This window comes from Fopius arisanus, unplaced genomic scaffold, assembly GCF_000806365.1.
Source record: "Fopius arisanus strain USDA-PBARC FA_bdor unplaced genomic scaffold, ASM80636v1 scaffold00081, whole genome shotgun sequence".
In the NCBI taxonomy this organism is placed as follows: Eukaryota; Metazoa; Arthropoda; class Insecta; order Hymenoptera; family Braconidae; genus Fopius; species Fopius arisanus.
In genome coordinates, this window is record NW_011887820.1 from 530,449 (window position 1) to 553,339 (window position 22,891).

The window sequence follows — 22,891 nt, forward strand, 5'->3', positions numbered from 1 at the left end:
GGTTTCACCTCGATCCTTGCAGGTTATTTCCTTACATCTTGGTACCTTACTCAGGAGTCGCAGGTTCCACCTCGACCCGTTTGAAGGTTAGCTTGCAGACATTCTCTCGAGCACACATACCCCCAGTTTCGGGATAATATAAGATCCTTACTGGGTTTCAGATGACAGCGATAGTCGAAACGGTACCAGTCACGCTGGAGGAGCTGATGAGTGTGGCGGCGAATAATGAGGAGGATGACGCTATCCTGGATAACCTAAAAACATTGGCAGCCGAGACTCTCCCAGAGGGTTGGCAGAATCTTAAAAGTCTGAATCTCTCTGCAGCAGAGGCACTGGGCCTAGACCCGGAGGCAGAGAGTGTGGACCCACAAGTGCTAAATAAATTACGGTACGCACTACCTACCGTGGGAATCGCCAAGGCCTTTAATCCTGAGGCGAGCAGTCTGAGTGAGAAAGTATTCCGAGAATACAAAATTAAAATGATAAATTGGGATTTTTGTAGAGCCCTGATCACGAGTCCTCCAGCAGTTGTGAATAGACTGCGTGGGTCAAGGGCCCAGACAGAGATATTTGCAGGGTTTTTGAAACCATTGAAGAATCTGCTGGTTTCTCGAGTGGAAGCCGATCAGGCTTTGAGACAGGCGGCAGGGGGCACGATTGTTGAGGAGGAGAGTGAGGACGAGCCTCAGTCCAAACGAGCTCGATTGGAGGCCTTGGAAAACCGAATGGATATGATGTTCAAGATCTTGTGCGAGAAAAAAGAGAGAAAGTGCGTAGACGCAGCCTCTGACAAAGAGAATAGTTTCTCAGCAAGTGCGAGCGAGGATTCAAGTGAGGAGGAAGGTTCATGGACAGCCCCAGATATGGGTTGGTCAGAACAACCTCACCTTTCAGAATCGGGAGACGGTGATCTAGTCCTAATCCCACAGGTAAAGGTGTGTGAACCCCCCATCCCTGAACCAGACTCGAAGATTAAAGCGGACGGATTGGCCTGCCAGAAACTCGGTACAGCAGCCTGGAATCAAATAAAATACAAGGAAGTCCAAAAGAAACTCCAAGCAGCACCGGTCTTTGATGCTCTCAAGATAAATAACCAACTGGGAGCCCTAGCTCCAAAGTCTTTCGCTCAGACACTCCTGGCAAAGTCAGACTCGTCGGCGGGTACCCTTACTCATGGACTTTTGATTCAGAGAGAGAGATTATCACTAGCGGCCAAGTCCTTAGTGGAAAAATATCCCCAAATCAGAGAGGACGTCAGGAAAGCCTTCTTTGGGGAGTCCCCATTCGCAACAATTTCCGACGAAATTCTGCATTTCACTTGTGCAAAGAGGGCAGAGATTATTGAGTGGAGGAGAAACGCCTTTAAGGCTAGGGATCCTCATCATACAGCCAAGTTGATGGAAATTCCTCCTTCTGAGTCCCATCTATTCGATGAAATGTTACTCTCGGAATTCCTAAACCATCATGGGGGAGTTCGAAAGATTTTTTTCCAGGATAAGAAAAAATCTTTTCAACCTGCTCAATTTGGTAGCTTTCGCCCCAAACTGCAGAGTAACTCCAGAACCTTCTCTCAACCTCAATCTTCAAGAAAAACCTCAGCTAGTTCTTCCTCTAGCAAGCAGGGAAATAAATCTTCAGGAAAGACCCCAAAAAAAGATTACTCAAAAAGGGGGGAGCGCTCACATCGGAAAGCCTGACTATTGGTTCAGGGGAGGCCAGCTAAGCCGATTCATTCCCCAGTGGACGGACTTAGGAGCCCCGAAGCACATTCTAGACGTTTTGAAAGGATACTCCATTCCATTTGTCCAAAAACCCCCAACGATTCCACTTACAGGAAAGATCCTGAGGCAACACGCCACGAAAATATCACCAGAAATGTCAAAGGAGATTCGACACATGCTGCGTCAAGGAGTATTGGAAAAAGCCTTTTGGGAAACAGGTTTTATCTCACCGATGTTTTTAATTCCAAAAACAGATGGAAAATTCAGACAGATTTTCAATTTGCGCTGCCTCAACGAATATCTTCAACCGCCCAAGTTCCGCCTCATAAATCAACGGAAGATCCCATACTTTCTACAGAAGGACGATTTCCTAGCAAAAATAGATCTCTCTCAGGCTTATCTCCATATCCCAATAAAATTGAGTCACCGCAGGTTCCTTTGTCTGTCGTACAAGGACCAGCTGTTCAACATTACCTGTCTCCCATTCGGATTATCGACGGCACCATTAGCCTTCTCCAGGATTACCAATTGGATAGCAGATGTCCTTCGCCAGAAGGGGATACGAGTGGTGGTATATCTGGACGACTTCCTACTAGCTCACCAGGATGCCCAGCAGCTTCAGAACCAGATTCAAATGGCAATGGGACTTCTTCGGTCTCTAGGGTGGGCAGTAAACGAGGAAAAATCCACAATCAACCCAACACACAAAGTCGAGTTTCTGGGAATCATTTGGGACACCCATCGGAACGAGATGATTCTTCCCTCCGCCAAGAAGGAGCGAATCTTGAGAAATGTCCAGAAGATTCTAAGTTCGGGACGCTGGAACTGGCAACAGAGCACCTCCCTGTTGGGCTTGCTGAATTTCGCGGCGCTGGTCACACCTCTGGGACGACTATTCTCACGTCAGTTACAACGAGGAAGTCGCCAGTTATCGAGAAAGTTTCCAAGAAAGTCCTTTCCCCTATCCGATGCAAGTCGCTCCGACTGTGTGTGGTGGAAGGAGAACATCCACCAGACAAGGCTGATTTTTACACCAGATCCAGACATCTTTCTGACAACGGATGCGTCTCTGACGGGGTGGGGTTTCCAATTGGAGGATGTGCATCAGGCAGGAACGTGGTCAGAGGAACAGGAGCTCTGGCACATCAACAGGAAGGAACTCTTCACGGTCAGCTTGGCGATTCAGAGATTCAAAGAACACCTCCGGGGCAGATCGGTGATGGTTCAGTCAGACAACAGAACGACTGTCGCTTACATCAAGAACCAAGGAGGGACTCGGTCTCAGACCTTATTACGAGTGGTCAAGGATCTTTGGATGTTACTGGACCAATACAAGATCCATCTGGTTCCTTTCTTCCTTCCGGGGGTCTACAACACTCTGGCGGACAGACTCTCGAGAAATCTCCCTCTACCAGATTGGCATCTGAGCAGCGCAATGACAGGGATGATTTTCCGGAAGTGGGGCACCCCGGAGATCGACCTGTTCGCGACACATCAATCCAGGATTGTACCAAGATACGTGTCGATGGATGCAAGAGATCAGGGAGCAGAGTTCATCAACGCCTTCAGCAGAGCCTGGACCGTGACATTGGCCTGGGTATTCCCTCCACCTCCACTAATCCCAAAGATCCTTCATCACCTGAACTCAGCGAGAGGGACATTTCTAGTGATCGCTCCCAGATGGGAGAAAACCTTCTGGAGGGGAGACTTGAAAAACCGGAGCCTGGCAGCGCCATTCCAACTCTTCAACCTCGAGGAGAACCTGGTAGACCTGTCGACAGGCCTCCCTCCCCAAAACGCCAAAGAATTGGTTTTAGAGGTCTGGAAGGTACGGGGTGGGGTACCCACGTAAGCGGTTTAGCTGAGGCAGAAATCAAGCTGCTGGCATCAGCTTGGAGGGACTCTTCCTGGAGGACCTATTCAGCCATTTGGAAGCAATGGTGGAGTTGGTGTCAAGCGCGAGATATTCCATCTGATAACCCCAGCGCCCAAAACTTAGTCTCATATTTGAGTTTCCTTTTTTACGACAAAAAATTAGCCTACAACTCTATTTTGACTCAAAAGTCAGTGATTTGCACGTTAAATAATCCTCGGGGAGACAAGGGTTTGTCCTCAAACCCGTTGGTGAAGTCGTTATTGAAGGCCATCGGAGTTCATCGGGCAAGAGAGAGGAAACCCTCCAAGTCCACTATCTGGAGTGTGGAGACATTGACCAACTGGATGGCAGATCATCCACCCGATAAAGACAGCTTTTTCCAGATGTCACGATTCGTGGCTCTCCAATTACTGCTAGCATCAGGAAGGCGTATTCACGACCTCACCTTACTTTCAATTAAGCCGGATAATTGCCTTATGGGGGAGAACGAAATAATTTTCTGGCCTGAGTTCGGATCGAAAACAGACCAAGCAAATTACCGTCAATCAGGTTGGCAGATCTCTAGCTCAGAAAATCCAACTTTTAACCTAGTGGCAGGTATTAAACTAGTCATTGCCTTGTCCGCTAGCAGACGAGAAGCTCGTCAGGATTTGTATGGGCTATTCATCACTACGAGGGGTAGGGTGAAGAATGCTTCAAGAGCGATAATTGCAGGATGGATCCGAACTGCCTTGGCAGAAGCTGGAATTGATTCTAGTCCAGGATCAGTCAGGTCGGCAGTGGCATCAGACAATTACCAAAATGACATGGGCATGGACGAGATCCTGAAGAGGGGTAATTGGAAAGGAGCGAATAATTTCTTCAAGTATTACTGCAAGGAAATCACCAATCACAGATCTTCCAAACCAAAAAGTCTTTTAGTTAAGAGTTTTGTTCCCGTGTAGCACGGTTTCGGTTACATTGTTCTATACGTTGAATAGTTTGAAGTTTATATTACATATGGAAGGTTTATAAATAAAGTTCTATTAATAAATTAAGCTCTCACAGTACACTTTCAAGTGCCGGCAGACTCCAAACATCTCTCCGAAGGGTCAAGCCGAAGGCACAGACATAAAATAGAATCGTTTTCCACCCCGTAGGGAAGAAAACGTATATTTTAGGTCTTGCCGAGGCTTGACCCGAGTGAGGGCTTGCCGTCATTCGGAGAAAGCACTGACGAATCCCGCGTCAACCGCGCTAACCGACACTTGATGGCGGATCGAAGCGCCCTTCGCCCCCCATAGACAGCTCTCACTATAGGTTCGAGACACACATGCATGCGATGCATACGTGACGTAATCTCCGAAGGGTCAAGCCTCGGCAAGACCTAAAATATACGTTTTCTTCCCTACGGGGTGGAAAACGATTCTATTTAAATAATTAATTCGATTGAAAAATTATGACAAAAAGATCTTAAAAACTAAATGAAATTTATGCAATTAACAATATCCAGAGAAAATAGTATCAATTCCGAGCAAATTAATTAATTATGCAACAAAAATTATTCAATCTCTTTGTACAAATTTAGTTTTAGTTTAATTTCATTGGAAATTGATCAAGTAGATTTTCAATTTATTGATGTAGATTTTCATTATTTAAATAATTCATTCAATTGAAAAATTGTGAGAAAAAGGAATGAAATTTATGGAATTAACATTATCCAGAGAAAATAGTCTCAATTCCAATTAATTAATTATTCACTAAAAAATTATTCAATCTCTTTGCAAAAATTTAGTGTTAGTTCAATTTCCATATTTAACAATGCGTAGAAAACAGAATTGAATTATTTCACAAATCGTTAAGGCCCGGATGGACAGTCTAGAAAAGATAATTTACTCCGAAGTTCGAATTCCTAATTACTTTGGCAATTAATCGTTTTTTTCAATAATTGTTAGCTAGCGTTCTAGCGGTTGTCAACAACTGGGCCGCTAGCTAACAATTATCGGAAAAAACGCTTAATTGACGGAGTAATTAGAAGTCCCAATTTTGGAGTAAATTATCTTTTCTAGATAATCCATCCGAGCCTTAAGAGTATTTAATTTCTTTGGAGCAGTTTCTGATGACATAAACATTACCTTCCATAAGATCCAACTTCTGATTCTCCAGAGCGGCAATAGCATCGACATGTGCCTGAATAACACCAGCTTGAGCCTCGACTTTGCTATCAAGTTCGCTAATACGCGTCTGTAATTCGACTGCCGAAGCTGCACAAAATTGAAGAGCTCATTTATATCAGCAAAAAAAAGAACCAAAACGTTACAGTGATATTTCAGTAGACAAATGGAAAAACGAGGCACATCCAAAAGTCTCTTGTACGTAATTACGCAAACAGAATTATCACGATAAAATAATGTGCAAATAAGTTTTTACCACTTGACCACCAACACATTGTTCTGATTGTCCAATGGATATTTGAGTGAGGTAATCTTTGACCAATAACAGTAGGCATCATGTTTACATTTCAATAAAATTATCTGTACACCATCACCATTGAATTATTAAGCCAAAAATGCTGATTTAAAATGTTTTAGAAAAAAAAACGTTCACTTTTCCCCATGATTCCTACCTTTAAGTTCGTCAAAGTCTACAAGACTCAGCTGTAGATTACCTTTCTCCTCCTCCAACAGTGCAACCTGATTTCCAAGCTTCACCAATTCTGCATTTGCATCCGACACCTGATCCAATAGTAGAATATTCATGAGAAAAATAACCACACGATTTTTATCAAATATCTTCATTATCCAAACCAAGAGATGAGTTAAAGGCATCGAAGATTTTTGTTTGCTTAAAGAATTGTGAGATAAAATTAACAAAAATCTACCGACTCATCTCTTCATTCAGAATGATTTGATGGAAATAGAAATTGAATACACAACCATTTTGAAGCTTTCTAATCGTTTGTTAAGAGCCCTGATCTTGCTCTTGTGTTGTGCTTTAAGCTTGATGGTATTCTTGTTGAGCTGATCGAGTTCAGCCTTCAGTTTCTGCACAGTCTCACCCTCAGCACCAGCTCCAGCCCCTGTGGATTTGAGTTCCTCAACAGTTCCCTCCAGCTCCATGATCCTGTTGTCCTTCTCTTGGGTTAGGTCGTTTTGAATCTTCAAGTTCTCCACAGTCTTCAATAACTTTTCATTCTCTTCCTGAAGCACTCGATTACTCTCCACCAGCCTAGACACCTCGTCATGATTAATCGTTCGTTCGTTTGAGGATGATACATCCACCTCTGCCAATTTTCTCTCACGTTCCTCCAGCTGAATCATAAGATTATTGACTTTATCCTTGAGGCCAGTCTCGATGAGAATGAAATTCTCCTGCATCGCTGTCATTTCCCTCTTCAGCTCTCCAACCATTTCTAATGAAGAGCAATCATCGGTTTTATCAACTTCTGGATTCTCCATCTTCTGCAATGTCTCTTCAAGCTCAATCACTCGATTAGATTTCTCTTCTAGTTGAGACACCAAGTGTTCGTGTTTGTTCTTGAAGGAGCTCTCCATCAGCACGAAATTCTGCTGCATCGCTCTCATCTCGTCTTTGGTGTCTTCCAAAGTATCAAGTGTTGTTTTTCCTTTTCTGGAGAGATCTTCAGACATTAGGGTAACAGCTTTCATCTTCGAATCTATCACGGAATCTTTCTCCTTGAGATTATCCTGAAGATCAATGATGATTGTCTCTAACTCGTGAATCTTCGTATTTAGCTCAACTATTTTGTTATCTTTCTCCAAGAGTTGGGAATCCTTTGGGAGATGCTGAGGCAAGAGGGAGATGGAAGGAATTGATACAGGAATATTCAGATCCTTCTGCAACTCAGTTTCGTTTATCTGTTTTCGAATTTCCTCAACTTTCTCTTCCACCGCTCGATTTGATTCGTTTATCTCTTTGTTCCGTTGCTCAAATATTTTACGATTCTCTGCTAATTTCTTTTGGAGCAAGTGGGACTTCGCCTTTGGGGTCTTTGCTTCGCTGACATCGTTCACATCAGTCTCATCATCTAGTCTTGAAACTGATGACCCGAGCTTTGGAGAATCCAGAGATGTCGAGGACTCGGTACTGCGGCGGGATAATTTCGTCCGAGATTTTATTTTCGATAGTTTGTTGGCGTATTCCTAGAAGTAACATAAATTGATTAAAATTTAATTTTTAATTGTACAAATTAAAAGAGAATTAGAGATTCGATAACGAAAAAATGAATTGACGCGAATCCACTCTTTTTTATAATTTCAGACTGTCAAAGTATAAATTATTATTCCTGGCGGTTATTTATTGTTGATTAGTGCCATTAATAGAAATTGTTAACTAATGAATGAACTGAATCTCTTGGAGTTATTGATAAAAATGATAAAAATTACCTGGACTTCCTCTTCTTTCTTTTTCAGATCGACTTTACTCTTCATCATGATGTCTTTGTAACTGAGATGTTGTGATTTATCCTGTTCCTGGAGATGATCTGGATGGAGTGGATCGGATATCGTGTCCTCAGACAGTCCAGGAGGTTCCTCAGCGCCACTCGACATGGCCACGTGTGCTAACGTGATAATTAAAAACCAATTCATTATTTATCTAATTATTACTGAATTCAATACTGTGGATATTTCTTGAGAGATTATTAATTAGTAATTAACACGTATATTTTAAATTTAGTGGCAGTGATATTTAATGCTGGTGACCGGGATTGTCCGACTGTTCCCTAGTTTCTAGAACTAATTGGATAGGGGATGAGTGGGGTAAATTACATTAGCATGCTTCTATGCAAATTCCTGGCTTTTTTTTTTTAGTTCTTATGTCTTTTAAGTTCTCAGTGTCCGAAGGTCTGCGACAGATGCACACGGTTATTTATTTATTGGAAGGGCTCAATTCAAACTAAACTGATGGTTCAAACGTTTTAAATAATTTCATCGTAAAATCGTTATCATTGGTAATGATAACGATTAATAATTAATTAGTAATTGGTGATTATCCTGGTGATGACGAGTTTCGGGATGACACGAGAATTTTATGTAAGGCTTGATAAAAATATATATCAATAAATTTTTTACTTGGAAATTTTTGCGTTGATGCTGGGGTAGTATGGAATATTGTTTAGACGAAAATAAATCGGTAAATGAAGGATTTAGTAATTAGGAGATTGATGGACTGTCAGGTGATGTTCTCTAAATTTCTAGAGTCTAAAAATAAAAAAAAAACGTTAATAATGCAGAAAAAATGATTAATAATAATGTATATCATCAAATTATCTGAAAATTCTAATTGATTGTGCTGCAACCATGTTTTTAATGATAATTTATAATGGCGTTAAATAATGAGAGGTATTGAATCTGATAATATCTGATAGTCAATGCTTTTCAACAAATCGCTTATCATTGTAGATAGTTAGGTTCTGTGATTTGAGGAAGACAGTCTTAATTTCTACTACAGAAATTTTAATGAGAGCATCTCTATATTAATTAGTAATTATAGTAATTCACAGAAGTCTGATGAATCATGACAAAAAATGGAAATCACTTGATTTCCAATTATTTCTGATGATTTATTCATCACAATCTAATGGATTAATTCAGGGACTTCCTAAATAAAAATCCTTTAATTGAATATTTAAAGATAATTTCTCCTTGAATTAAAATTGATCAATCTGTTTCATATGGTTTTCGCAATTAAAAAAATAAACACAAATTAGTCAAATTACGAATCATTACAATCCGAAAGAATTTTTAAATATTGTGATTGAAGTAGTAAATAGAGAATACTGCGATGATATGGACATCCATAAAAAATTGTTGCACTCGCATTTTTCAAGGTTTTTACTATTAATTTAAGGCCCGGATGGACTGTCTGGAAAAGATAATTTACTCTAAAATTGGGACTTCTAATTACCCCGACAATTAATCGTTTTTTTTCAATAATTGTTAGCTAGCGTTCTAGCGATTGTCAACAACTCGGCCGCTAGCTAAAAATTATCGGAAAAAACGATTAATTGACGGAGTAATTAGAAGTCCCAATTTTGGAGTAAATTATCTTTTCCAGACAGTCCATCCGGGCCTTAAATAGAAAAATGTGCATTTACCCGAACTTCTTTACATTCTTGGCTCAGGTTTTGCTGAAGATCTGATTATGCCTGAGATCAAGTATTATTAAAGTAGCTAACAAATAAATAATCTAAATTCAAATTGTCTGCAGATTCTTCAAATGAATCAGTGCTTTCACGTGAAATAGCTGAGACGAAGAATAAATTCCTACAATCTGGAAAAATAAAACGACAAATTTCATTTGTGTGCTAATAATGCCCTAGAGTATCGACAAAATATAACCAAAAAATTCGAACATACAATTAACAATATTATTTTCAATTAACAATTGAAAATAGAAAAAATAATTGCATTGGCAAGTCCCAAATCTGAATAAAGGGGAACAGTAAATAATGGATGAATCAGTGAATAATTACCTATTTTAAATATGAAGAGGAGATGTTAACGAAATCAGCCATAACTCCTCCTGAGCCTTTTCAATTACAAGTGTAATTACCAGTGTAATTACACCCCCCGAATCAACTGATTCGTGGAAATCCGAGTGCACAAACCTAAAAAATCCTTACAAACGTAAAAAATTGAGGACAAATGTACATTTTACAAGAAACATAGGGATAAATGGGGTAATGTACACGTTTTCACTTTTATCCAAGTGGCGGCCTCTGCAATTGACATTGAAAACATGAGACATCACTTGACACTCCGAAATCATTGGAGATTGTGTGAAACATGTGAATTGTTTACAAAGAAGTATTTTTCATTACCATATATTTATAAACTCATCCGTCCATTAACAATGTACATGATCTACTCATTACATAATGAGTGTCATTATTGAAAAATCATGAATAGTGCTCTTACGTCTTGTGAATACTGGGATGAATTTGACAAATGTCAAGCAAATTTTATTACTCTCAAAATATTCATGAATTTCACCTCAACAATTGGGTAATCAAGATTTCTATTCAATACTTTTCATTTCCCATCTTCCAAGACAATTATTAATTGTTCAATTAATATTTTTAATTGTTCAATTAATGTTGCTCCAAAATGTTAATTATTCAGAAATTTCACATTTTATGTCCCATATTTATATTTTTTCCCATTTACATATTTTTGAAAAATGTCTGGTTAATTAATTAATTAATGGGATAATTTATAAATTCAATTTTTTATTATTTTATTCACTTTACTGGATAAAAATAAGAGAAAAGGGGCGAGAAGATTATCAATTGAAATAATAATATTACGATAGTTGTTATTATAAAATAATGATAATTACGATTTAATATGACGTATTATTTCATTCTTAATTAATTGATTATTTAATTATTAATAATATCAATTAGTTATGAAAAGTTTTGAATTGAGTAGTAGTTTATTAAAGGCCTGCCATTATTCTTTCGAATATATCTATTTATAATTAATTCGGATTATTAGTATTCAATTGTTGAATTTTTATGTTACAGTGGATCTAATGAATCTCAAAGATCTGAACAACAAAAGACTTACAAAAGCCCTTTGCCGCCTGAAATACAAATGAACTGAGACTCACATCAAACCAATAAACCTAATGAGATTGCTGTAAAAGCCATGAGATTATGTTGGAAAAATCCACAGCCAAACCCCTAACCCTGGAGCTAATGAAAAACTTCTTCAGACGTCGTGAAAACTCAAGAAATTCCCAAAGAAACGATAGAATCGGTTCCCTAGGTCTGATCCAGCACTCCCGTCCCTCGTACCTTCCAGCAAAAAATCCAGACGAAGAGACAAAACACCAGAAGGAACATGACGAGATTCTGGAGTCGGTGCGAAGACGCGAGACACAGGCGGAGAAAGAGAGGAATAAAAAACGCGAGGAGAGATATAAAGAGGAGGAGAGACTCCTGGTGGACTCCAGACTGTGGACCAGTGATATTCTTCCGAATTTTGAACAGTTGAGATTGTCGAGGGAAGTGCAAGATCTCTGGTGGAGAGGATTGCCCCCAAGCATTCGAGGAAGGGTCTGGAGATTGGGGATCAGCAATAAATTGAATATTCAAGGTGATATCTATCGTAATTGTCTTAACGAACTGAGGGAGAAGGTCAATCACGAGTCCTTGGTGGCTATCAGGCTCGATGTCTCCAGGACTTTTCCCGTTCTTTGCGTTTTCCAGGAGGAGGGACCCCTGAATGAACCCTTGCGCAGTGTTTTAGCTGCGTACTGTGTCTACAGGCCTGAGGTAGGATACGTCCAGGGGATGAGCTTCATCGGTGCTGTTTTAACATTGAATATGGAACCGCATGATGCATTCGTCTGCTTCTCTAATCTTCTGGATAATCCTTGCCATAAAGCAGCGTTTACCCTTGATCAGAGACAGATGAATGTCTATTACGAGGTTTTTGCAGCAGCTCTGCTGAAAAATCTGCCAAGAGTTCATGCTCATTTCATCTCATCCGGATTGAGTCCTGATTTTTATCTACTGGACTGGGTTTACACAATTTATGCCAAGGCCATGCCCTTGGATGTTGCCTGCAGAGTCTGGGATGTCTTCGTTAAAGATGGAGATGAGTTTCTCTTCAGAACTGCTCTGGGGGTCTTGAATCTCTACCAGGAGGAACTCTTGGGGATGGATTTTGTGAGGTGTGCACAGTTTTTGACGAAATTGCCTGAGAATCTTCAGGCTAGTCAGTTATTTGAGAGCATTGGGGTGATGACTGTCTGTCCAGGGGGTGGCAATTTCCAGAAAATTATTGATGACGTCTCCAGGGGAAATTCATGAAAACTCCAATGAATTCAATCATCTTTTCCTACTGGAGTGAGCACAAACAATCCAGCAATACTTTCAGTTGAAGATCGCAAAGACATTGTTTATAGGAAATTATTTACGTTACGTTAAAAGACAAATAAATTATAAATTCTCTTGAATACTATTCTAGTTAATTTTAGAAGGAAAAATAAGAAAAATGTATCTTCCCGTTTAGGCTGCAACTGCCGATGCGGATATCTCGGAAGGTTCATTTGAATTATTTTTTTTTATTGTTAATACTCTGGATTATTTACTCTCATACAAAATAGATATTATCGATCACTTTGTATTAGGTGTTGAATAATTTTTTGATTTTTTTACATTTAATAAAAAAGCATTCATATTTTAATACTCATTCATCAAGAAAAACCTCTGAATTGGGATTCGTAGATTTGAGTTGTGTTTTACGACTCGAGATGTGATGATTGATTAAAAAATATTTGAAGCATAAAGACGTTTTTTTTCTATAAAAACCGGGGAATTAGTGTGAGTGAAAAGAATAGTGTGTTAGTGGAGTGTGTGTATTTTATTTGGCTTACGGTGATTGTTGGTTGGACTAAATGGGGTGAGAAAACGAGTGTGATCACTCTGGAGGGTCGACGAGGTGGGTCGCTGCAGGCTCAGGCGATGGTCGGTGAGACGGGGTTCCCGGAGGAGCTTGCGGCCGTGCAAACACTGTTGATTGTCGGCGGAAGAACTGGTCTGAGCTGGATTTGCACTGAGTTGGTGCTCAGGATGCATTTGCACAAAACTTGTCGTCGAGAACTGGCAATAGCGAGTTGACTCTGAGACGTCTTGACTGAAGAACTGGTACAGGATTAAGACGTCTGGAACTGGTGAGATCGCTCGAATGCGGGACGTCAGTAATTTGGTTGACTCAGTTGGGAATTGGTAAAAGCTGAGGCGTCTTCGAAGAGAACTTGGACACTGGACGCCACTGGACTGGCACTCCAAGTGGAAGTAAATTTGAAACTGATATAGGACTGGATTTGCCGTCAGGAATTAGACATCGGCAAATTGACCTAGAGACGTCTTGGTTGAAGAACTGGTACAGAAGTAGATTTACCGTCAGGAATTAGGTATCGGCAAATTGACCCAGAGACGTCTTGGTTGAAGCCTGATGAACTCAGTTTTTTTAGCTGGACGGCGCTTGTCGTCAGGAATTGGTAAAGCTGAGACGTCTTCAAAGAGAACTTGGACACTGGACGACACTGGACTGGCACTCGAAGTGGAAGTAAATTTGGAACTGAAGTCTTTTTGGGCGATTCCAGCCCTTTTTATAGGATTGAAAATCAAAGGGGGGTTTTGACTGTTAAATTTGAACGACATTTTGGTAATAAATAATTTCATCTAATGCACGTGAAGCATAGGAATCACATAAAATCTTCGGCCAGCGTGTATTGACTTGTTTCGTTCAATTTCCCATCTGTCGTGTATTTTGTTGCACCACCTCTTCCTCGCGATCATTTGGATATTGACGGCTAAAGATGGCCCCGTTTCACTTATGTTTTACGATTTTTTAATTGTCACGAGCGGCTGTTGGCTATATGTCGATCTGCTGGCATTTCGTTTTAACCTTTTACTTCTCCTTTTATTTAAACAAATAGAAAATTTTGCGTTTTCCTTTAAATATTCATATTAGCTGCGGCATTCGCAACACATCAATGAAATTGATGGCAAAATAAAATTTAAAAAATAAATAAATAACACGGGAAATAACAATCGTATGTCTTCTACCGTTAGGAATGGCTGACTGCTTGTTTTCAATTGCTCAGTTGAATTTCTGTCCCGGGTGGTGTATGGATGAGTGGGCAATCCCTGGAGATTCGGTTCTGGTGGGACGTTATCAAAGGCGAGGGCCCCAAAATGATCAACCGATCGTCCAATGGAGCAGTAAATAGGTGGTATATAAATAATAAACACATTCCATTCAATATGTAAATATATTTTGTGCACCCAATGGGTAATTTGACTAGACAAAGAATACATGTTAAATATAAAATATTGCAATTCGTCATAGAAATGTCGAGAATTGAATTTTGATACGAATTTCATAACACAAATAGAATTGAGCATTAAAAAAATTTCTTCAGGAAAACACAGAAAACACTCAATATTTTCAGGTAAAAAAATGAATATCACGATTTATCTTTAGATATTTGGCAGTCCTAGGTTGACGAACGACGCAGTAGTAAATATATCTGTACAGTACAAATATTTATATTTATATTATGTACAGCTGTAGTTGTAGTACGCGAAATAATCAAAAATTAGATACTATATCAGCCTATTTGTTAGTATTTAATCAGTTACAAATCTCTACTCAAGTGATTGAAAATTTTCCATTTACAGTCGTTACCATTTCGTTATCAAATTATTATAAACGTTTATTAATAAAACTATAGAGTGGATTCTGTCGCCTTGTGGGCGTGAGAATCACAGCTCATTTTTTGTATTAAAATATCTATTTGAAATTTGTTAATGTGCAAATATTTAATTTGCAACTTAAAGAGGATCATCAGATTCTTCAACAATTAACAGTTACAATTCTATTTATCGTTCAAATGTTTCGTTTAGTAGCGAAATGATAAACTATGATAGGTCCAGTTTTTTATTCCAGTTTTTAGACGCCATCTCGGAATTGAACAAGCGAATTTTTGACACAGACTTTTCTATAGAAAACGATAAGAGCTACAAAATTTGACTAAAAACTGGCCTCGGAAAAGTTCACTTGTACTAGTTCATCACTTCGCAATGGAATTGTTTAATAGGTATTCTCATAAACATTCAATCGTATTGTATATATAGTACTGTGAATATTATAATTACTATAATCTGTAAATTTTCATTTTAAAATTGTTTTAAAATATTTCAAGGGTTTGAAGATTTAATGCAATCCAATTTGTTTCACTTCAATCTTGTGGGTAAAATCATTCAAAAATGTTTGCATTAAAAGGATTGAATTATTTGGAGAATACGAATCAACGAAGTCATTCCGCGAAATGTCAATTTTTCTGTTTTGGCGGGAATTAAGTACAACAATTGGCGATTCCGATTTATAAGAAACGATGAAAATTTCATGTTCTTTGGAATTTCTCGTATTTTCTTTTCCGGAAAATTCAGACAGCAGATAAATTATTCAAATTTCTGTATTGTAAGGATTTTCTCTTTTTTTTTTTAGAGTTTTCTAATGAAGTGATTGGGTCAACCCAAAAAATATCGTTTTCGCATTTTATCATTCTGTTATCCCAAAAGTTCATGATTGTACAAGAATTTTTCTGCGTTATTTTACAAAGTTTTATGAACTGTTTAAAAGTTCCAAAAAAGCGCAGGAAATTTATTGTACGACCTCGACATTTTGATAGCCATCAAATATTTATAAAGTGCGAATTACCCTCAAGATTTATAAACTCTAAAAATTCAAAATTTCTAATTAAATTTCATTCTTCGATCCAATTTTATTTGAATTTCGTCTGCAAAAACTCTATAGAAATTCTAGTATGCCATTTCAATAATTGTTAAAACACGAATTGAATAACAACTCGTGCGTTTTAATTAGAAATCCTCAAGATCAGTCGATTAACATTAAATAATCGAATTAATATTCAATGTGCACAGAAAAGGAAAAAAGATTTCCATTTTCGTTGTAAATCTCCACATAGAGTTCGAATATTTTTCACAAATCGAATTGATGTTCCTCTTAATAAAATAACTGCATTCGCTTTTCGACAACTCTCCTCTCACATTCTGGAGTGCAAAGACTAAAACGCCCTTGCTGATGACCAGAGTAAAAAAAGAAATGTCTTTTGCCAATTATATTTACTTGCCACCAGTAAATCTATATAAATAATTCCACAAGACATGATACCAAATAAACATTCGAAATTCAATTTAAAAAATCCGTCCCTAAACAATTAACAAAAGATAAGAGAACATATCCCCTCCCACAAATTAACTAACAATCTCAATTAATTAAAAATCTCAACTCTTATCTAAACTTTGATATCAAATAAATTTTTTTGGGATGAGTAAATGTAATTTGGAAAAGATTTTTCTTTTCTCAGTGGATTATCTTAAGACATACATGATGGAGTGAGTTTTTTTGGTAACAATCAAACATTGAGATCCTCCCAGTCTTCGACTTGTCGTGGAGTCAGTTCGACCTTTAATTTTCCAAGATTGACGAGAAGAAGGTCGTGAATACGTGGAGGGATCGTGTTCTCGCGGAGATCGACGTACTCCAGGGCAGGCGCTCGTTGCAGTCTCTCAACGTCCACGTCTGAATTGGAAAATAAATTATATTAATCGATCTGCGTTGTGCATCTATCATTCATCTCCATTATTTTGATGAAAGTCTCAAGGGATTTTGGAGAAAATGAAAAAGAATATATAACAATTTTTCAAATAAAAATCCTCGTTTCGGAAGATGTATCGTGAATTATTAAGTAATTGAATTATTATTCTTTTAATTAAAAACAATTAATACTGACAAATAAATAAATAAATTTTCATATGAAATTCATACAAATGACATTTCCAAAATAATCAGTTCCAACTTTAGACTAGTGAAATGTATTATATATTGAATGATTTATTCAATTCAATTGAAATATCAAATTTGCAAATTTAAAATTTTCCATGCGCAGAAATCCTCGTTTTGGGATAAAAGTAATAGGAAAGTATTTACCAATAATCGAATTATTGTTGGCGAGCAGTCGTTTCAATTGTGGTATTCGACAAGTAACAGGTGGAAGTGCAATGAATGAATTATGAGAAATATCGAGCCTCTCCAGTTCCTGAAGTTCCGCCAGTTCTTCCGGTAATTTGCTCATTTGATTATGACTCAAATTCAACTCTGTGAATCATAAATTCTCCTCATTAGTGAGTGAAAGTGAAATGTCAAGGAAAAAGAAATTCTTCATCAATGGAAGAAAACTTACCGGTAATGAGTGAAAACTTGACCGCAAATTTTGGTGGAATTTTTGTTATTACGTTGCCAGATAAATCGCATGATTTCAACTCCGTATGCCGCATCAGGTGATAAACAGCATCCGGCACTTGCATCAGCTGGCATTCTGACAAATCTGGAAAAATATCAATATAAATATTTAATATATAGTAAATGCCGCGTCAAAAATCTATTGGAAATTTATAATAAACGTCAATTAATACCGAGAACAATAAATGTTTTTCATTCCAAAAAAGAAAATAAAACGAATTTTTTTCGAGCGCAGTTTTTCACCAATTTCTCGAAACTGAAGGCAGGTAGCGATATTTTCGTTATTACCTTTTCTGTAGATCTCATTTTTTCCTACAAAAAATGTTAATACAAAAAATTCGCTATGTTGCTTTAAAGTGGATATATTAGCTAAAAACTGACTGCGAAAAAATTCACTCATTCTAGTTTTCCATTTCGTCATAGAATTTTTGTTCTCCGAATTCCGGGAAATTTTTTAATAAAATTCGGAATGAATTTGATGCCCCAGCGATGATGATGTAAACAATGGAAAAACTGTTATCGGTGTATGAAAGTAATTCTAACGCTCTAAACGTAAAGTTCACGCTTTCACATTGCGATTTCCTTTGCGGAAACGTAATTAATGTCCAACTTTTCATTTCTTCAATCGCATTAAAAAATCCAATTGTTTTTCCTTGTTGTTTGATTATTTAGTGGCGCAGGCGATTTGCGATAATTTACAATCGATATAGTATAAACTAAATAAAAACGAAATCATGAAATAAAATAAAATGAGACAAATAGAACAAAATGGAGAAGGTAAGAGTTAACGGTTAATATAAATGAAACGAATCATGCGAATTTGTCCATTAAATTTCAGAAAATCTCGTTTTTTGAGGAAAAAGTCTCTTGATTTTCTCACGTTAATCCAAAGCTTTGTCTTCAAGAAGTTTAATAACTCCGAAATTAATTAAATGAATTGAATTATTACAGCGAAATTGTCATGATTTATAATGAGAGATAACAATAATAAGCAGTCATTACTGAAGATTAAAATAAGACGAGGAAATTGTTTAAATATCCTCAAACCGTTGGACTTCTCTAATACGAATTCCAAAGTGTATTTTCTACAAAACAAACTTCTCCCACAATATCTCTCATTACTGGAGTATTGAATCAATTACGTACAAATGTGAACAATTAATTTTCTCAAATGACTTTCAAATTGTTCGTGGAAAATAGCGCTAAATCACGTTATATAAAGTTCAGTAATTGTTTCCCGAATGGCTCAGAATATTTGTACACACATAAACAATAATACTAATTTGCAAATTATACAATAAACACGGAAAAAAATCTATTATTCATTTAGTTGCGTTAATTCAAATTATAATTTCAATGAATGCAATAACATCAATATTTGCATTAACAACAATTAATACGATAAATAATTGATAAACGATAATTAATAATAAATTGTAATTACAAAAAAGTGAATAATAATGATAAATTATTAATAATAAATTTGAATAATTTGATTTAACGCCAGCGAATTAACATTAAAATTAAAAACAATTCATTTTTAAATGAAAAATCATTCATACATACAACAATTAAATTTCATTATAAACAAGTGCATAAAACTAGAAATTTTCATATCGAATAAATTATGAACTTTCCTATATAATTAATAACAACTGCATTTTTAAAACTTTCAGTTACAATTTCGGAATAACAAAATCTATTCAACAATTCAATTCAATTGATTTATCAAATTTTATGCAAAATAATAGTAAAGCTGATATACAGTTTAATTTACTATATGCAGATGGAAAAATTTAATTTTATAATAAATTTAATAAATAATGCAATAAATTGAACTGATGTGCTAAAATGGTCTTCAATTATTTAAAAAAAAATGGGTTTAGGAAATTGACGATAAATTATCCCATGAAATGTGCCTTAACCTTAATCTCCGCAGTACAGTGTAGATTCGATTTTTATTTTTAAACAACAATAAAAGACAATATTTTACCGAGATTCTTATGCTCCTGCGCATCTTCACAGCGGCAAATTACTCTCGTTACCGCATTTGCCATTTTCCAAAGATAAAACAATCGATTAGTCTCAATTAATCCGATAAAAACGTTTGAAAATCATAAAAATCCTCAACCCTAGGAGTTGCACTCAACATCAATTCCCTCCATCTTCTCATAGCGTTTATTTTCAGTGCTCACTAAAAATAAACATCAACGAATTTGAATTTGTGTAATAGTCAGTTGGAAATTTCCACTGCGACACAAAAATCGTTTTCCATTTTCCAAAACAAAATGAAAACTGCACTAGGGAATTTTTAGCCACACTAGACAAAAAAAATCAATTCCCATCATTAATAAATTCTTGAATAAATGTTCGATAATAATGTAAAATTCATTTACTTTAAGTTTTAGGTGTCATTTTGTATTTTTTGACTCCAGCAAATTAAACTTCTCAGGTTCGAAAATGCTTGATAAAAAAACTCGAAAAATCTCTTTACAATAAAAAAAATAAAAAAACGAAAATCGATTTCCAAGCGATCGATTTATCTCAGATAAATATTGTTATCGATTATCCGTTGAGTGACAATAAAACGAAAAAATCGGATAGCAAAATGAGTCAGTGATTGTACAATGGCTAGGAGATAAATTGAATTTTCCATTTAAACGCACGTAGACAAATCGTAAAAGTTGGTGTTGTCTTTTGTCATTGGGCAAGACTCCAATAAATTACGACGTGTATGGCAGATTCAAGGACCGGACTAATCATTCTAGAACCCTTTGTCTTAATCATTGACTGAAACAACTATCGAATTTTTATTATCGTACCTCGTCAGTTCCGCAATTGCAAACAGCCTTTAAAATTAAAAAAGTTATTGCGAAAATATTCTCACTTTTTGTTTTATTCAAATTTCTAGAAGTATTTATAAATTATAAAATATTTATAATTATTATAATTTATCTTCGTTGGTGTTACAGTCATTAATCTATATATTGAAACTCATTTAAAAGTTCTATTAATTTATTAATTTTACTAGCTTTTTTATCACAAATGGATTGTGTGGTGGAGGGGGGGAGGAGGGGATTGAGAAAAATATTTAATAAATTAAAAATTGTTTTGAAAATAATGAAAGAAATTAATGAATCGTCGCAAGGACATGTGATTGCGAGTGCTAAATATTCAATTGAATAAATTTAGTTGAAACAACTAATTGAAATTTTTTAGTTCAATTGTAATTTAAATTATTTGTAAGAATTCAAAATTGAAATTAGTATTCGTTAAAATATTAATAAAAATGTATTACATTTAGTAATGCACTTGGTAGCAACTAATAATTTATTGTTGTTTATTAAGAAAAGAAAAATATTTTCAACTTCTGAATAGTGACAGAAAATTAATATAATAGAATTAAATAATCATAACTATCTTACTAGAGTATTTTTATTTTTTTTAATAAATATTTGTTAGGAAATAGAAAATAGGCGGAAATTTATGAAAAGATTGAAAAGAACTTAATAAATACATAATTAATAAATAAATAACTTTAGAAATGTTTTTAATTGTTTTAAGATTGTTGTAAAGACATCTCTTTTTCCTCGCAAACAAATAGGCTTACTACATTTTACTAAATTTTTCTCTCAGTCCAAAAAACTCTGGCGTTTTCAAATTTTGTCATTATTCAATGGTCCACAAATTTTCATAGTCATGCGTCTATATAACAATTAAGTTTAAATAAAGTTTTGAAAAATTCAAGAATCAAATTTCGTTGGAGATTCACAAGTAATAACAAAGATTAATTGAAGTATCGAATAAAAAAATAAATAATTGATGAATTTTTATTATCTTATATCTTTCATTAGTTCTCAAAATAGTTAAATAAAAGTAAAAAATATTTACATAGAACAATTGTCGTTCCTTAATAATTAATCTCCATGTTTAAATATATTTTTTTTTTTCTTTCACTCGTATATCCTTTCGGGTTTTTACGATTTGTTCCCTTCCCACCCCTCAACCCCCTGTATCGCATTTGCTGAAAGGGAGGGAAAACCTCATCTGAGGGAAAAACCTGCCCTGGTACAGTCGTCCGTTTGACAGGACTACCGCTCGGCAGTGAAACCGTGAGATCAGAGCGCTATATATTTTTGTCCGCCGGTGCCCGGGATCGAACCCGGATCCTTGGCATGCTAGTCCAGCACTCTAACCGCACGGCCACTGCCGTCGGTATATTTAAATAATAATAATAATCACAATGAGTATTAATAATAATAATAATAATCATAGAGAAAAAAATATAAAGAATGAGTGAAATATGATGTATTTTTAGAATTAATTTTCCTATGGTGGGTTCAACTTGCAATTGAATATTTAAGAAAATTGATTGATTTATCGATAACAAATCAGTTGAAATATTGGGGGCCAGTTATTTCATGAATTAATATAATAAATTAATTAATTAATTGTATAAGGTGTAATAGCCATACTTTGGGAAATAAATAATAATAATAATAATAATAATTAATTAAGCACGCGGTTAAATTTAAATTAAGACCCCCCACCAACTTTAATCACGCGTTAACCATGAGGTTAACGAATCGAAAAATTGAAACTAAATGAATTGCATGCGACGATTTTTTATTTAGAATTTTAAATGAAATGATAGAATAAATAAACAACGAGAAAGAAATCGAAACGTAAACATTTAATTTAAAAATTCATTAAAACGTCTGCAATTACACTAATTACCGAAGAATACGATTCCAATTATTTTTCATCTTTAACGAACGAGCTTGATAATCCACTTTCTACTAATGCGTGATGTTACATGCTAATTAAAATGACAATAACCGCGCTCTGAGGATTCCAAGGACGAAATGACTCTGGTATGAATTATTCTGCGATTAACACGAAAAACGATAATTATTTATAATTTAATTGGAGACTACAAACTGAAATTTCTGCATGAAATATCCATTTTTTAAAAGTTCCCCTTTATTTTTTATCGCATATATTTCAATCGCAGAATTGCAGAAATTAGATTTGTCTTTTAAAATTAAATCGTTTGGAACTAGAAATCCCAATGAATTTTCCAGTGAGGACACGGAAAAAAAAATTTGCATTTGCTTTGAAGATTTCCATTCGTGAAACACTTGTGATGTGCATGTGAACCGTTCACACCTGTTCGCCATTGATTGGATATTCCGATAATGAGAGACACTAGAATAATTTGAATGAATAATTGTTTGCCATCACGAATTAAAAAAATACTAAAAAATCCAATAAAAATAACTAAGTAAATATTATCCAGCTAAAACAATAATAAAGTGAAAAGTAATAAATAATAAATAATTAAATAGTGGTATAACTGATCCTGTAAATAGATAAATTTTAATACTTTTATTTATAAACAAATAATAGTGAAATCGTAGGAAAACGGTTTGAGGAGATTCAAATAG

The 22,891-nt window shown here is 35.9% G+C and overlaps 4 protein-coding genes across 8 annotated transcripts in view; 2 read left to right on the forward strand and 2 right to left on the reverse strand.

The window, feature by feature from the left end:
* Positions 1-1,780, forward strand: part of LOC105270231 (uncharacterized) — a 2,551-nt gene extending 771 nt beyond the window's left edge. Inside the window, exons 3-4 of one of the 3 annotated variants that reach the window (XM_011311052.1) lie at positions 23-86; positions 162-1,780. In XM_011311052.1, coding sequence (XP_011309354.1) covers positions 162-1,697 — 1,536 coding nt within the window. In that variant the 5' untranslated portion in view covers positions 23-86 and the 3' untranslated portion in view covers positions 1,698-1,780. The remainder of the gene's footprint in view (positions 1-22; positions 87-161) is intronic. The other 2 variants (XM_011311053.1, XM_011311051.1) reach the window with 2 other exon arrangements.
* lva (lava lamp) overlaps positions 1-10,300 on the reverse strand; it is a 23,226-nt gene extending 12,926 nt beyond the window's left edge. Inside the window, exons 1-5 of one of the 2 annotated variants that reach the window (XM_011311056.1) lie at positions 10,073-10,300; positions 7,983-8,158; positions 6,513-7,739; positions 6,245-6,311; positions 5,712-5,840 (exon numbers count right to left, since the gene is read on the reverse strand). In XM_011311056.1, the coding sequence (XP_011309358.1) occupies positions 5,712-5,840; positions 6,245-6,311; positions 6,513-7,739; positions 7,983-8,147 (1,588 nt within the window). In that variant the 5' untranslated portion in view covers positions 8,148-8,158; positions 10,073-10,300. Of the gene's footprint in view, positions 1-5,711; positions 5,841-6,202; positions 6,312-6,512; positions 7,740-7,982; positions 8,159-10,072 lie in introns of both variants that reach the window. The other variant, XM_011311055.1, reaches the window with a different exon arrangement.
* A 59-nt stretch (positions 10,301-10,359) lies between these two features.
* LOC105270230 (TBC1 domain family member 14-like) lies at positions 10,360-12,794 on the forward strand. The gene is made up of 2 exons (XM_011311050.1): positions 10,360-10,604; positions 11,126-12,794. The coding sequence occupies exon 2, from the start codon at positions 11,258-11,260 to the stop codon at positions 12,416-12,418; it is 1,161 nt and encodes a 386-aa protein (XP_011309352.1). The 5' UTR covers positions 10,360-10,604; positions 11,126-11,257; the 3' UTR covers positions 12,419-12,794.
* Positions 12,795-15,184: 2,390 nt separating this feature from the next.
* Positions 15,185-22,891, reverse strand: part of Sclp (leucine rich repeat containing protein 20 sclp) — a 9,487-nt gene continuing 1,780 nt past the window's right edge. The window contains exons 1-4 of one of the 2 annotated variants that reach the window (XM_011311058.1): positions 19,438-19,717; positions 17,386-17,529; positions 17,133-17,300; positions 15,185-16,724 (exon numbers count right to left, since the gene is read on the reverse strand). In XM_011311058.1, the coding sequence (XP_011309360.1) occupies positions 16,558-16,724; positions 17,133-17,300; positions 17,386-17,529; positions 19,438-19,501 (543 nt within the window). In that variant the 5' untranslated portion in view covers positions 19,502-19,717 and the 3' untranslated portion in view covers positions 15,185-16,557. Of the gene's footprint in view, positions 16,725-17,132; positions 17,301-17,385; positions 17,530-19,437; positions 19,718-22,891 lie in introns of those variants that run through there. The other variant, XM_011311057.1, reaches the window with a different exon arrangement.

Excerpts from the sequence above, each read along its gene's own strand:
- LOC105270230 (XM_011311050.1), top strand. The coding sequence starts at position 11,258 with ATGTTGGAAAAATCCACAGCCAAACCCCTAACCCTGGAGCTAATGAAA.